The 12866-nt window shown below is 47.0% G+C and overlaps 1 protein-coding gene across 1 annotated transcript in view; it reads left to right on the top strand.

Moving 5' to 3' along the window:
• Nucleotides 1-779: 779 nt before the first annotated feature.
• The window catches only part of LOC135811822 (uncharacterized), a 26138-nt gene continuing 14051 nt past the window's right edge, over nucleotides 780-12866 (top strand). Inside the window, exons 1-12 of the mRNA XM_065325071.1 lie at nucleotides 780-977; nucleotides 1078-1164; nucleotides 1692-1778; nucleotides 5541-5654; nucleotides 6107-6241; nucleotides 6525-6602; nucleotides 7590-7770; nucleotides 8756-8838; nucleotides 9122-9196; nucleotides 10695-10782; nucleotides 11352-11396; nucleotides 12266-12405. Coding sequence (XP_065181143.1) covers nucleotides 954-977; nucleotides 1078-1164; nucleotides 1692-1778; nucleotides 5541-5654; nucleotides 6107-6241; nucleotides 6525-6602; nucleotides 7590-7770; nucleotides 8756-8838; nucleotides 9122-9196; nucleotides 10695-10782; nucleotides 11352-11396; nucleotides 12266-12405 — 1137 coding nt within the window. The 5' untranslated portion in view covers nucleotides 780-953. The remainder of the gene's footprint in view (nucleotides 978-1077; nucleotides 1165-1691; nucleotides 1779-5540; nucleotides 5655-6106; nucleotides 6242-6524; nucleotides 6603-7589; nucleotides 7771-8755; nucleotides 8839-9121; nucleotides 9197-10694; nucleotides 10783-11351; nucleotides 11397-12265; nucleotides 12406-12866) is intronic.

Genomic DNA, 12866 nt, shown 5'->3' on the forward strand with positions numbered 1-12866 from the left:
TGATAATAATGTTGCGCACGACTGACCACGGGGACTACAAAGTACAGAGTACGAGCTACAGTCATGTACAGAGTCAGTGCTGGCAACTGAAATCCGACCCCCTAGCGTCTCGTACGATCGTACGAATCGCTAACGCGGCTAGCGCACCGCTAGGGGGGTCGGATTTCAGTTGCCAGCACTGTAGATCTACACTACAGCAGCTGTACACAGGCTGACTACAGCCTACAGTCTACAGACAGTACAGGTAGACTACCGTACTGGCAATATATGTTGCCGCAGTGAGGCCATGAAGCGTTACATTGGCACATGTTTGCCGCACGCAGGGCGTTACATGCAAAGTCGCACAGGAGCCGAATTACACAGGTTTCTATATTGCCGCAGTCCTTTTTTTGCTATTGCCGCATCACTTTTTTGCTATTGCCGCATCATTTTTTTGCTTTTGCTGCATCATTTTGAGTGAAAAGATCGCCGCACCCCGCCGGACGCGCGTTACGAACTCAACGAAAATTTGTCGCACTAGCCTGGTCGCGCGTTACGCCGCACCCCCCTGCGTTACGCGTTACGCGGCAACATATATTGCCAGTACGGTAGTATGGGCCTTACATGGCCCCAGGCTGCGCTCGCACTGACTCGTAGTGTGCTGAAACTCCTACATCATTACATGTATCATCCTATGCCCGCTGTGCCGCTGAGTATGCGTGTGGATCCACATGACTGTGGTACCGAGGCTTTCGCATGCTAGTAGTAGTACCTGATCCAGATATGCTCTCTCGTCAGGAGTCTCGAATGTCCCGGCGGCACAACGATCAGTCTGTTATGTTTACATGTGTGTGTATCCGGGTGCTGTCCGTGGCGGACGATTTGCAGCTGGTCACTTGGTCTTTTCAGTGATTGCTCTCGGCCGCCGGGACACCTATGAAAGATAGCAGAGAACAGGGGCAGTGAGCGGCAGGATGGGAGACGAAAACGCAGATTTGGTAGGGAGCCAATTACTTGCCCGTCCTAATTTTCAGATTGATTGCAATATCCAAGCTCTATTCTACTATCTGTTCTGTGCATACCATTCTACAACGGCAGACTAAGCCGCCGCCGCATTTGGAGGGTGTTCTGCTGAAGCAAGATCCCCGGGGTCTTAGGAGAGGCTGGAAAAGTCGCTATTTCGTGGTGAGGGCACGCTCGCTAGCGTTGTATCTTCATGCTCACAGTTCGTTATTGCAACATTTTTGTACCACGCACATGTACGTCATGATGCAGTATAATTATCACTCTATGCAAACGGAGCGTGCGCTCTAAGCCGCTCTTCCTGGATTCGATGTAGATCCACCAATGTATACGTTCGTCAGGGATTCCGGAGGAATTAAAAATTAAAATCGGCTTCCTTGAGTTATGGACTGAACAGAGATGACACTCAACTTGAAACATAATCAACGATGCGGTGATTTTGGAAATCGGATGAATCATTCCAAAGTTACGGCCTTGCTTTCTGAGGTTTGAGAATTTACGCTTTTCTCCAGCTTTGGGCTAGGAAAAGTTCGTATTACATGTAATTCCAGAAATTGGTCAAAAATGTGTGCATGTGTGTGCATGCGTGTGCGTTTGTGTGTATGTGTGTGTACGTGTGCATGTACGTATGCGTGCGTATGTGGGCGTGCCCGCGCCATTTATCACGTGTTGTATAATAATGCTACAAGGTGAGAAAGGACAACATCTTCTACTACAAGTCGAGGGAAGAGTCGGTCAGCAATCACAAGTACACCGGTGTTATCAAGCTACCTGAGGTGAGTCAGCTGATGTCGACGGATAGTCAATGGCTCTCTGTGTGCAACAGGGAGTCGTGCTAAAAATGGTTTGGGTACGACTCCCTAGTGTGCACACATCATAAGACATAAGACACAGTATCTGCTGGTAAGGGGCCATCCGTAAATATAGATATATATTTGCCAGAGAAACGAAAACTAGTCGTTTAGGGGGGAGGGGGTTGACCGCCTGTTCGTTTCTCCAAAAATATCGACGCACAGTTTGTACGTGTGGGCACGTCCAGAAAAAAAGAAAGAAATCGATTCTATGTACCATTTGTATGTGTTCGTTTCTCAGGGAGGGGGGGGGGGGGGAAGGTTGAAGAGAGATGACTAGTTTTCGTTTCTAAATAGATATCGATATTTACGGATGGCCCCAAGACCATGCGGATCTCACGGAATACTGTAGTTGAAAACATCGACCCAGGTTTTAAGTTGATGCCCCATGCTTAGGACCTCGATTTCCCTATTCAATGGTAGTTAAACCCCGGTAGGAAGTGAACTACCCCAATTTTTCCCGAAGCTATGCGAAAGACGTTACCTCAGTAGGGTATGGCGCTACTACTGAGCTAGGATCCACAGCACTTTAGTGTGTATCTGTGTGTGTGTATGTGTCACTGTGTGTGTGTGTGTGGGTGGGTGCGTGCGTGTGTGGGGTAGGGCCTGGCGCGCTATCCCGTACATGTCCCATACCGTACCATCAAAGAAAACTGGCCACATATTCCAATAGGGCTTTCAATGGCAGGAATGTGAAGTAACTTGGTAGAAAGTGTTTGTATGCGAAGTGCATCGAGGGAATGCATGCATGGCGATAGTGCGGGTTAGAATCCCATGTTGCATGTGGAAATAATAAAAAAATAGATAAGGACCTCGAGTTACGAGTTTAATACAAGTATGTACGGTATGTATCTTTATGAGTCAAACGAGAGAGCTCGTACTTGGTAAAATGTACCTGTCTCAGTAACCTCTCTGGGAGTTAGAGTTTTGATGTATGTAAAGTGGTCAACAGAATTATTGTCCCACCCATGCTAAAATGTGATTCAGTTGGTTATTACTACTGTAAAACCGGAAAGTCTAAAACGACCAAAAAGTATAACGTTTTTGTAATTTTGGCATAATTACGTGCAGAAAGTTTAACGATGGCTACCTGGCCACCCATCTGTATGCGCATCTTTACACAGACATCTAGCTATAACGGTTTTTTCCAATAACGAAAAACAATTGGTCGTTAAAACGTTAGACTTTGTGACTCGTTAGACTTTCCGGTTTTACAGTACCTACTTCGAAGTAGACTCTAACTAATGTCAGTAATGAAGACCAGGACAAACGGAAGCAGTGTTTGATTGGTCCGGCCATGCCATAGCCGTTCATACCTTGTGCCTGATAAGGCGGGCACACACGACCCCTTCAGGAGCTAACACCCATTGGCGGCCAAAGAGTTGGTCCGGCCATGGTATGACCAACCGGACCTGTTCAGCCACCCCTGAAGAGATTGGAAACCTGACAGGAAAGGGAAAATTTGTTTGTTATAATTATAGTTTACAACTACTAAAAGCACCTCTACGCGAGAATAACAGGGAAAAAGCTGGTACAATAATAATGGCTGAATCCAGTATAAACGGTAAGGTTGCCTATCTACCTAAATACAGCTAGGATTGAACTAAGTTGAGACTAGCACCGCTAAGCAGTGCTGATTGTATAAAACTCGTGCAGTTTTACCAATTTGTGGTGCCACCCTTGGCCTGGATCACTGCCTCCATGCACCCCGGCATGGTGCTGCTAATGCTCACGCATTCTTCGGCTGTGATTAGGTTCCACACACTCTTGCAGACATCCCACAGCTGATTTGTGCTGGTTTGCCTGGTCTGCAGCTCATGGCGCTTCAGGCCGAGGGCGTGCCACAGGTTTTCGATCGGGTTCATATCGGGCGACTGCGGCGGCCACTCCATGACCGTGACTGTGACGTTGTTGTCTTGAAGCCACCGCTTCGTTGCACGCGCCGTATGCTTGGGATCGTTGTCCTGCATGAATATGCCACCAGCATTGCCGAACACATCCTGTATACTTGGCAGCATCGCGTTGTGCAGTATTCCCAGGTACTGCTGTGTATTCAATATACCATCAACCTTGTACAGACGGCCTCTTCCTTTGGCGGACATCGCTCCACGGATCGTAATATTGCCGCCTCCATGCTTCACAGTTTTTCGCGTACACGAGTCTGCGAGGGCTTCACCTGGTCGTTTTCTGACTTAAACAGCCCCATCAGACCCCACCAGGTTGAACTTGGACTCATCTGTCCACAACGCCCACTGCTCACTTGTTCAATTCCTGTGAGTGTCGGTGAATCTCGTCTTCTTTGCGTTTGTTTACCTTGGAAATAAACGGCTTTTTAACTGCCACACACCTACACAATCCACAAGTCTGCAGCCTGCGACGCACAGCTTGCACTGAGATAGCATCATGTCACAGGTTCCGCCTTCCTGCTTCAACTCGGCTCTCACCTTTTCGATATCCTGAATCTATTGCACATGGAAAGCACCCCAAGTTCAGCCAGCAATAGAACCTGGGGGTAGTCTTCCTTGGGCGGCCAGTGTAGGGCTTTGTATCCACTTCACCAGTTTCGGAAACGCGGAAATAATTCTGCGTACTGCAGATTTTACCCAGGTCATCATGCATGTTATTTGAACTGATAGAAATGTCTTTGCAATATGATTATCGGGTGCATGTTTTGTATTGCAAAGACGTTTATATCAGTTCGAATAACACACGTGATGACCTACAGTCCATTTCAAAACTGTAGACGCGTACCTAGGCAAAAACCGTTATGCCAGCATCTATACCACATAAAATCTGTGATCACTTTGTGCATAAATTTTTCCAAATTGGGCGTCTGTTATCCAATCGTTTAGAAATTATTTGAGAGTAATTGTAGAGCGGTCCTGAGCAATATTCCGAAAACTATTCTCTAAAAGCTCCAGCCAAATTTGAAATATTTCAAAAACCGTACGCGTCTATAGTTTTGAAATGGACTGTAGGTAAAAAAAGAGCATAGTGAGAACTCTGGGCTTTCAAGCTCTCTCGTTAATTCGGTTCCTAGGTCATGAAAGGTCGGCTTATAGCTGCATGGTAAAATACGGTAATTGGATGGCAAGAAAGCCGTTGGAAGATAACCGCTTGTGGTCTTCTAGGTACTCAGGTGAATGGTGTTGTTTGTTTGTTTGAAGTTTTATTTCACATCGCAAACCGAACGGGCATTGACGCCCAATATTATAATGGCGATAGAATACAAAATGGAATGTGGCTCAATAAAGCACAAGCTGTACTCGAGAAAATGAGAAAGTAGCCAATAGGAAATCGATGTACCGGTAATTACAAGCCAAGTTCTGACAGAATTTACAATCAGAGTGTTGGTCCGAGGACGCTGTGACGGTCCGTTCATCCTGTTCGATCCCTATGAAGTTTGTGTACTAGTATCTCTACCAACTTGGGAGAAGTGCACCCTACTCAATAGGAATTAGTACGGAAATTCACTTGAAGCTCCATTTCGCTCTTAAGCACGAAGAACGATGAAATGTTCAGAATCTGTAGTCTTCTGGAAGTTAAATTGAATGTTGTTCGTCGGGAGCATCAAATGGTTCGTACCATCCCTGTGTGCATTGTGTGTGTGTGTGTGTGTGTGTGTGTGTGTGTGTGTGTGTGTGTGTGTGTGTGTGTGTGTGTGTGCACATGTATCCCATCTTGCAGGTTGAAGAGATCAATGAGACAACATTCAGCAAGGTGCCTAAGCAGTCCTACGTCAACTGTGGGTTCACACTGACCGTAATTGGCCAAGACCGCGTCTACAGTCTACTGGCAGAGGTAAGCACACGACACAAGTGTTGTGTTAGAGTGCACTGCGTGTTGCCCCCCCCCCCCCCCCCCCCCGTATTCTCGACCACAGTTCTCCTTTAGTGTACCTGCATCTGCCCGAGCACTGTGTTCACATGCAGTCGTGGACATGGGTAAACCCCCCCATCCTCAAGCAAATATCTACTACAGCCAGGAACATGGGTGCCCTCCCCTGCCCCCTGCCCATCGCCCAGCAAATATATAATGTACTAGCCTGGGCACTGCCGTTTACAACTTTACGTACATAGCGGGGACTTGGGTAGGCTACGGTCCATCAGTGCGTTTTAAAAATGAACTACCCCTGCTGCAGTAAAACTGGAAAGTTTTTCTTTTTTTTTCTTTTTTGGCCACGGTCAACTAGCCGTTGGTATGCACACCTACCATCCTATCGATTATGTGGCTTGCCGGTGTGCTGCATGTAGGACAAAGCTGATTGCGACCACTGGGTGCGAGGTCTGAAGTACGTCAAGCGCTACTGGAAGGCGCAGGACATTTACCGCACGACCGTGCTCAACGATGACGAGATAACACGCAGGATGATTGCGGACGAGGATGAGGTACAGGTCTCGGCATGTTAGCTTTGGCATGCGAATGAGTGCGAGGAGTGGTTCACCGGCAGTGTATCGCAAGGGTGGGGTCAACTGTGATGGGTTATTGTTGAAGCAGTCATGTTGGTTGAGTCAGCTTACCGTTGGAATTGGCATCCATGTACTCGGGAACACTGTACACCTATCATCCATGTACTAGGGAACACTGTCATATACCTATCTTGCATGTACTCGCTCTGCTCTGTGTATAATGTCAATATGTGTTTTTTTGTTTCACGGCATATGTGTGCAGGAAGACTACATCGACAGCAAGTTCACTGTGTATGGTGAAGGGGGAGACTCCACAGCTTCACCGAAGACTAGACGACAGGTAAGATGGGCCGGAGTGTATTGTTGCATGGAAAAGGCAGTGCAGAATCGATGTGACCAATAAGCTTTTGATTACAGTAACGGAAGGCTCCCCCATCACTCTTATCCAACTAGGGATTTCGCTGGGGCTGATCATTCCTACCCATGGGCAGTGAAGGTCTAGGGAAGTATTAGAAGCTGAGGAGACATTAGATACTTTCAAACTGTGTACCATCAAGGTGTTCCAGAATCCTGTTAATCTCGGTATCCCCTTCGGGACCGGCGGAAGCAGTTTTCGATTTTTCCGGTAGTATTGTGGCCTTTCATACAGTTTGTGTATCGATATGGTGGATACACAATGCCCTCCACAGTACTAAACACGTGTTGATGGCCAAGATGTTGGTCCGGTGATAACCTGACCAACTGGACCGGTTCCGGCGGGCCTGCCCTTTCCTTGTCACTTGTGATGCAGCTGCCAATGCTAGTATACTTCCGAGTCAAAACATAAAATTTGTATCTTCCAAAGTCGTTAGCAGTCCTTGCCATTGCCTATACTGATGACGAAGGTGGAATTACCCTTTCAACAGCCGCAGCTCAGCTTTATCAAATTCGACATCTGACCAAGGCATAGCATGTTCACCCACCAGTTAGGCTCATGTCGAACCTTTGAATTTGAAATATACTATTCAAGTAATCTTGAAGCACCGATGGAACGAATAAATGTGAACAATTGAATACTGTAAATATACAAATTTTCGGCAGCTATTTAATTTCGGCTATATTCGGCACCGACCAAAAACGCCTAAATTCAAACGCCGATGAAATTTTTCACAGCATCTGTCGCACTATACCATGCCCTCTACCCCACGCCGAAAATAAATCGCCGCCGAAATGTCAAAAATCGTGAAGTGCCGAAATTTTGCAGCGCCGAAATTTTGTATATTTACAGTACTGAGTATTGGCTACATGCTACTATGTCTGTGATGTGCGCTGTTTGTTCGTGATGCAGAGCCAAACTCGACCGCGTTCAAAGTCTGACACGCGCCGCGTCATGGTTCACCTGACCGGCGGCGAGACGAAGCGCGTTGCTCTGGCCATGGACAGCACGGTGGAGAACCTACTGGGTCTTCTCTCATCATCTCTCATGTCGACCAACTGCAATGTTTGGCAAGTGAACAAGGAGGGAGTTGGTAAGCCAACAGTAAAATGACGAATGGATAATGGCAGATTGTGGGAGTTGTACTCTGACATACTGCCACTATTGTTGCTAACATACACTCATACCTAGGGGTGAGTCGGGTAGCATTTTCGTCGGGTATCGGGCTCGGCTAGTTTTCCACGGGTAGCACAGGTACCCGATCGGGTTTTGTTTCCATGGTAACACCAGTCCACAATGCACCCCTTCCCTTACACACTGGGTAGACATGCGGAGTATTACATGAATTTGTACACGTGCACTGTACATGACGTCATCTGCGACTTTGGGTTTTCGGGTATCCGACTACCCGTGCACGCACTGTACATGACGTCATCTGCGACTTTGGGTTTTCAGATATCCGACTACCCGTGCACACCACTACTCATATCTCTCGTACCCGGGCAGTGCCGGTAACTAAGTTACTTTGAAATATCTCTTCATCACATAGTATGTTTAAACGGGGAATGACCAGAGATCTGGCATGTGATGTCACGTTTCCACAAAATGTCCGAAAGAGACGTAGTATTTCCACCAACATTCAACGACAGGGTGCCCGGTAGACCGAGGTGCCTGTGACGTTGCCGTCCGGATAAGAGAGATATGAACCGCAGCGGCGTATTGCCAGTGTACTGTCATTGTCATTGTTGCTGCTGCATTGACTGATTACTGCTTGTTTGCATACTGTCAGCTTTGCTGTCAACATGCTCACAGCTGCATGCATGCGCCAGTTTGCTCGAGCGTTGTGGCCACTTTCGGCGTTCTGAAGTGAGTGGTACCATTGAGGACCACACTGTATGTTGAGCATCCATATAGATGTTGACTGCGCGAAGCCAATGTGTTGTGCAGTTGCGATAATGATGGTGCTGAGCTAGAGTGTGACAAAGCCACCAGGTAGACGCAAGTGAGAGAGCTATGGACGTGATGTGTGTCATGCTGTGGTGTTGCAACCATGGCGATTGTCTTGTGATGTGCTGCAGTGCGACGCCTGGCCAAGACGGAAGCGATTGCACCTCTAAAGCCCTACACTGACCGTTTCTTCTGCTTGAACAGCCAGTGCAGGGTAGGTGAGACCACAAGGCAAATAGAAATCCGATGCTGTATGCGGTCTGCTGTCACCGCCAGCAGAACAATCCAGAGAATAATTTCCCATCCAATGTGCCTGTAGAGAAGTCACACCCTTCTGTAATTGCCTCACTTGCCATTTGTCCAACACTTTCTAGCACTGCGGCTGCATCTAGCCTACATGTACACGTATGTTCAGCAGCTGTTGCTGCTTCTGTAGCATATGCTTGATATCTGCTCCCTTGTATGATGATAACTATTATGTTCTGACCTGGCTGCAGCCTCTGGTGGTGCACTTCGATAGAGACGAAGGCTTTGTGGCAACGGACGTACCGGACACCATCACTGCGTTTCAGGTACTGTCCCATGCAGGCTGCGGTGATGGTTTAGCTGTGCTAGCTGAGATTCTGCTGCTCCATCCGAGTATCATTTTGTTCACTCAGCATATGCGAATACTAGGATTTATGCATTTGAACGCACGAATGCATATTATGATTCAATGGATGGTCTTGTTAGCTGACATTCCCTGTCGTACTGTAGTAAGGTAGATCTTTCCATGCAAGTGCGACGTCAATTGCTAGTACCAGTTGTGGATTGGGTATTGTTATCCCGATCCTATAGCCTCCGGTTGTGCCGCTTGAATGCAGAACCTGCTGATCGCGAAAGCCGGGTAACACTGCATACTGCCAGCGTGCCAGTAGGTTTAAGGTTGTGTCCTATGCATAGTTATCTATGCATAGTTATCTATGCATAGATAACTATGCATAGATAACTATGCATAGCATCAAGAGTATAATTATCAACCCCCCCCCCCAGAGTATGCAACTCTGCATATGGGGCCTCCGACGGCGAAAACTCACATCACGTGTCTCAGATACGTTCGTACTACAGTCGGACCTCGCTTATCCGGTCCTCGTTTATCCGGATCCCTCGCCATCCGGAAGAAAATCGATGGTTACCGATGTGCAGCATATGTTATGCATACAACATAACCGGACCTCGCGATCCGCATACCGGTGCATGATTTTGTATACAAACTGGTTAAAATGTGTACAAAAAGCTTCGTCGTATCCGGTTGCATGTGGCTTGCAGAAACTAGAATCAGGGAGTTGTACAGGCAAATGAGGTCCTTGACCTGCTGGGTGGATGTGGACAGCACTCAGTTGCATGGACTTGTCATTTTTCTCGCTTGTTTTACATGTTGTGCACGCTAGTTGTACTGCATAGGACCCGTCTACATGTATGTACAATGTCACTGCTTTTGACATGCCACATGCAAATACAGTATGTGTGTTCAGTTATCCGGTTCCCTCGCCTATCCGGATATTTTTTGCGCAATCCGAATATCTGCCACGATCATGCTGGAGATTTGCATACCCGCAGTGAGTTTCTGTCAGAGAGCCCTTTTTTTGATTTCTCAGCTGCTCGCTAAAAACGGGCTGGAAACGTACAACTGCGACACTGCACCACGTGATGTGAGTTTTCGCCGTCGGCGTACCCCATAGAAAGGGTATCAGGAGTTGCGCACTCTTGGGGGTTATATACTCTTGGTAGCATTTATAACTTTAAAAATGGCAGCATAATATTAGTGCATGTGTATTGGACGTAAATGACGGACCGTCGGGCTTCTGAGTTTGTGAGTTTGGGTTTGTGAGGTACGCTGGTAGTTCTGGGATGCATACCTGAGGAGCGGAAGAAAATGTTGCTTGTTTGCTACGTTCTATATACACGCATGTGCACACATACATCACCAATCTGAAAACGATATTGTAGCTTCTTCTGACCATGTGTGTAAGCTGTGCTTCGTACGAGTAATGAGCGCGTAATAATGTTATGTTGTTGCATTTACGGCAGGTGGTTGAGTTGAAGTGCATGACGGACAAGCTGGCACAACTCGGTGTTTACAGCGCTGGCCTGTTCTTGCGCGATTCGTCCGCGAAAGGTACAGGTGCTTGGTAGCGTGGTGACTGCTGTTATGTATCTTTAATTATGCAGTGTGGAGTTTAGTCACATTATGACTATGGGCACGTGATGGCTTTGATCACATGATGGCAATGGTGACATGACTGATCACATGCCTATGATCACATGACTAATAATAATGATCACATGACCATGGTAGCATCACGATTACTAGTACAGTCGTCCCTCTCTAATCCGGCACTTTATAATCCAGCACCCTCGATAAACCAGCACAATTTTCAGTAGCCAAAATGTCCTCTTCATGCACATTGCAGCAGTAAATCAGATTTGTTAATCCAGCACCCTCCCTAATCCAGCAGATTTTCGTGGCACAAATGGTGCCGGATTATAGAGGGACCACTGTAATGGGTATATGGTTGCCGGGCTGCGGTACATATACTGTGGTCATGCCTGTGGTCACATGACTGGTCCACTAATCACTTGGAGTCCCCGGGGGGGGGGGAATTGTAGAGCCTGCCATGGGTTGCCGTGACTCTACGGAAGGTCGTCGTAAAGCTAATGTTTTTGGTATGTATTCCCGTACTGCAGATGTGCTATTTGCCAACGAGGATATGCCATGCAAGCTACTATATGGTGAGCGTAACACGCAGTTGTAGCCATGTTGTGATTCTGAGCCTAGAATACTGGCCTATGGTATCCAGAAATTAGGAATAGAATAGAAGCCTGCACTCTGCAGTCTTCAAACGGGGTGACGAGTCTCTAGACCTGAGTCAGACTGCACTTTCGTTTCAGCCTTGCGAATCATGACCCTCGATTGTGCATGAGAGACTTGAGTATCGTCATCATTCGCGAGGTTGAAAGTATGTAGTCAGATGGTCACAAGGGCTGAGGATTGTCTCGTTATTCGCGAGTTGTAGTTATACCTGAGGTTAACTGTACAGTGAGACCTGTCTAAGACGACCACCGCTCAAGGGACCTTCAAAACGTTACCGGGTGCTCTCCTTATCCAGGGTCATTTGACTGGAAATAGCATCCCTTGGTCCTGGTTTCAGCGGTCTTCCAGGACAGGTGGTCGTCATATCCGAGTGGTTGCCTTGACAGGTCTTACTGTATGTACTGTTGGAGAAATTCACCGGCGGGTATACCATCAGAGTGGCTCTAGGCTATCTAGACTCTAGCAGTAGAATCATCCCTCTATCAGCACAGTAGTGCTCTGTACCGCGTAACGTGCAGAGCTTCCTTACACAGAACGCTGAATGTGGTTTTTTTGTGCAACCGTGGCAGATGTTTGTCACGTACGTGGTCACGAGACAGTCCATAAGAGTGGGATTTGAGCTGCCTTCTTTGTATCTAGCCTCTACCGGAAGAGAAATGGCGTAGGTCTCATTTATATATCATTTTTTATGTCATCCTTCCGGATCGGTGCTGTGCTGCTGTGGTCCATGCACGTGCGCACGGATTCTTTGTGCTACTATTTCGTGCGTGTCGGCTTGTATTCGTAGACGAGGGTGCCGACGGCAAGCCGTTCTGGAAGACGAGTCTAGGACACCTGGTCATGCACAATAAGAGACAGTTTGATTCACCGAGCCTGCGCCCATCACAGAAGCCAATACACATAGCCGTCAATGAAAGGAAGAAAAGGGTAAGTAAAAAAACAACAAAAACATTGTGCGTTTTGGCGAGGAGACAATAATTTGATAACCGCAATCAATAGGACAAGCTGAATCAATATTCTGAATCTTACGCTGAAAGCACGTGTTCATTACACTATTTCTTCCTATTTTCATCGTTTTATTGCATATTGGCGCCACTTTACATTGCATGAATAAAGTATACACAAATGTCAATTCAGCTTATTGATTGCGGTTATCAAATTATTGTACGTTTCGTTTAGCCAACTAAGTGAACTTACTGTTAGGATCCTAAAATGCGTAAGTCTCTGAAACAAACATGTAGCTCATTGTGCTTGACTACAGTTGAGTGGAGTTGAATGGCATTGGTACATTTTGTATTGCTGTAGTCATTGTGTGTGCGTGTGTGTGTGTGTGTGTGTGTGTGTGTGTGTGTATGTGTGTGTGTGTGTGTGTGTGTGTGTGTGTGTGC

This window comes from Sycon ciliatum, chromosome 1 (genome assembly GCF_964019385.1).
Source record: "Sycon ciliatum chromosome 1, ocSycCili1.1, whole genome shotgun sequence".
Classification (NCBI taxonomy): domain Eukaryota; kingdom Metazoa; phylum Porifera; class Calcarea; order Leucosolenida; family Sycettidae; genus Sycon; species Sycon ciliatum.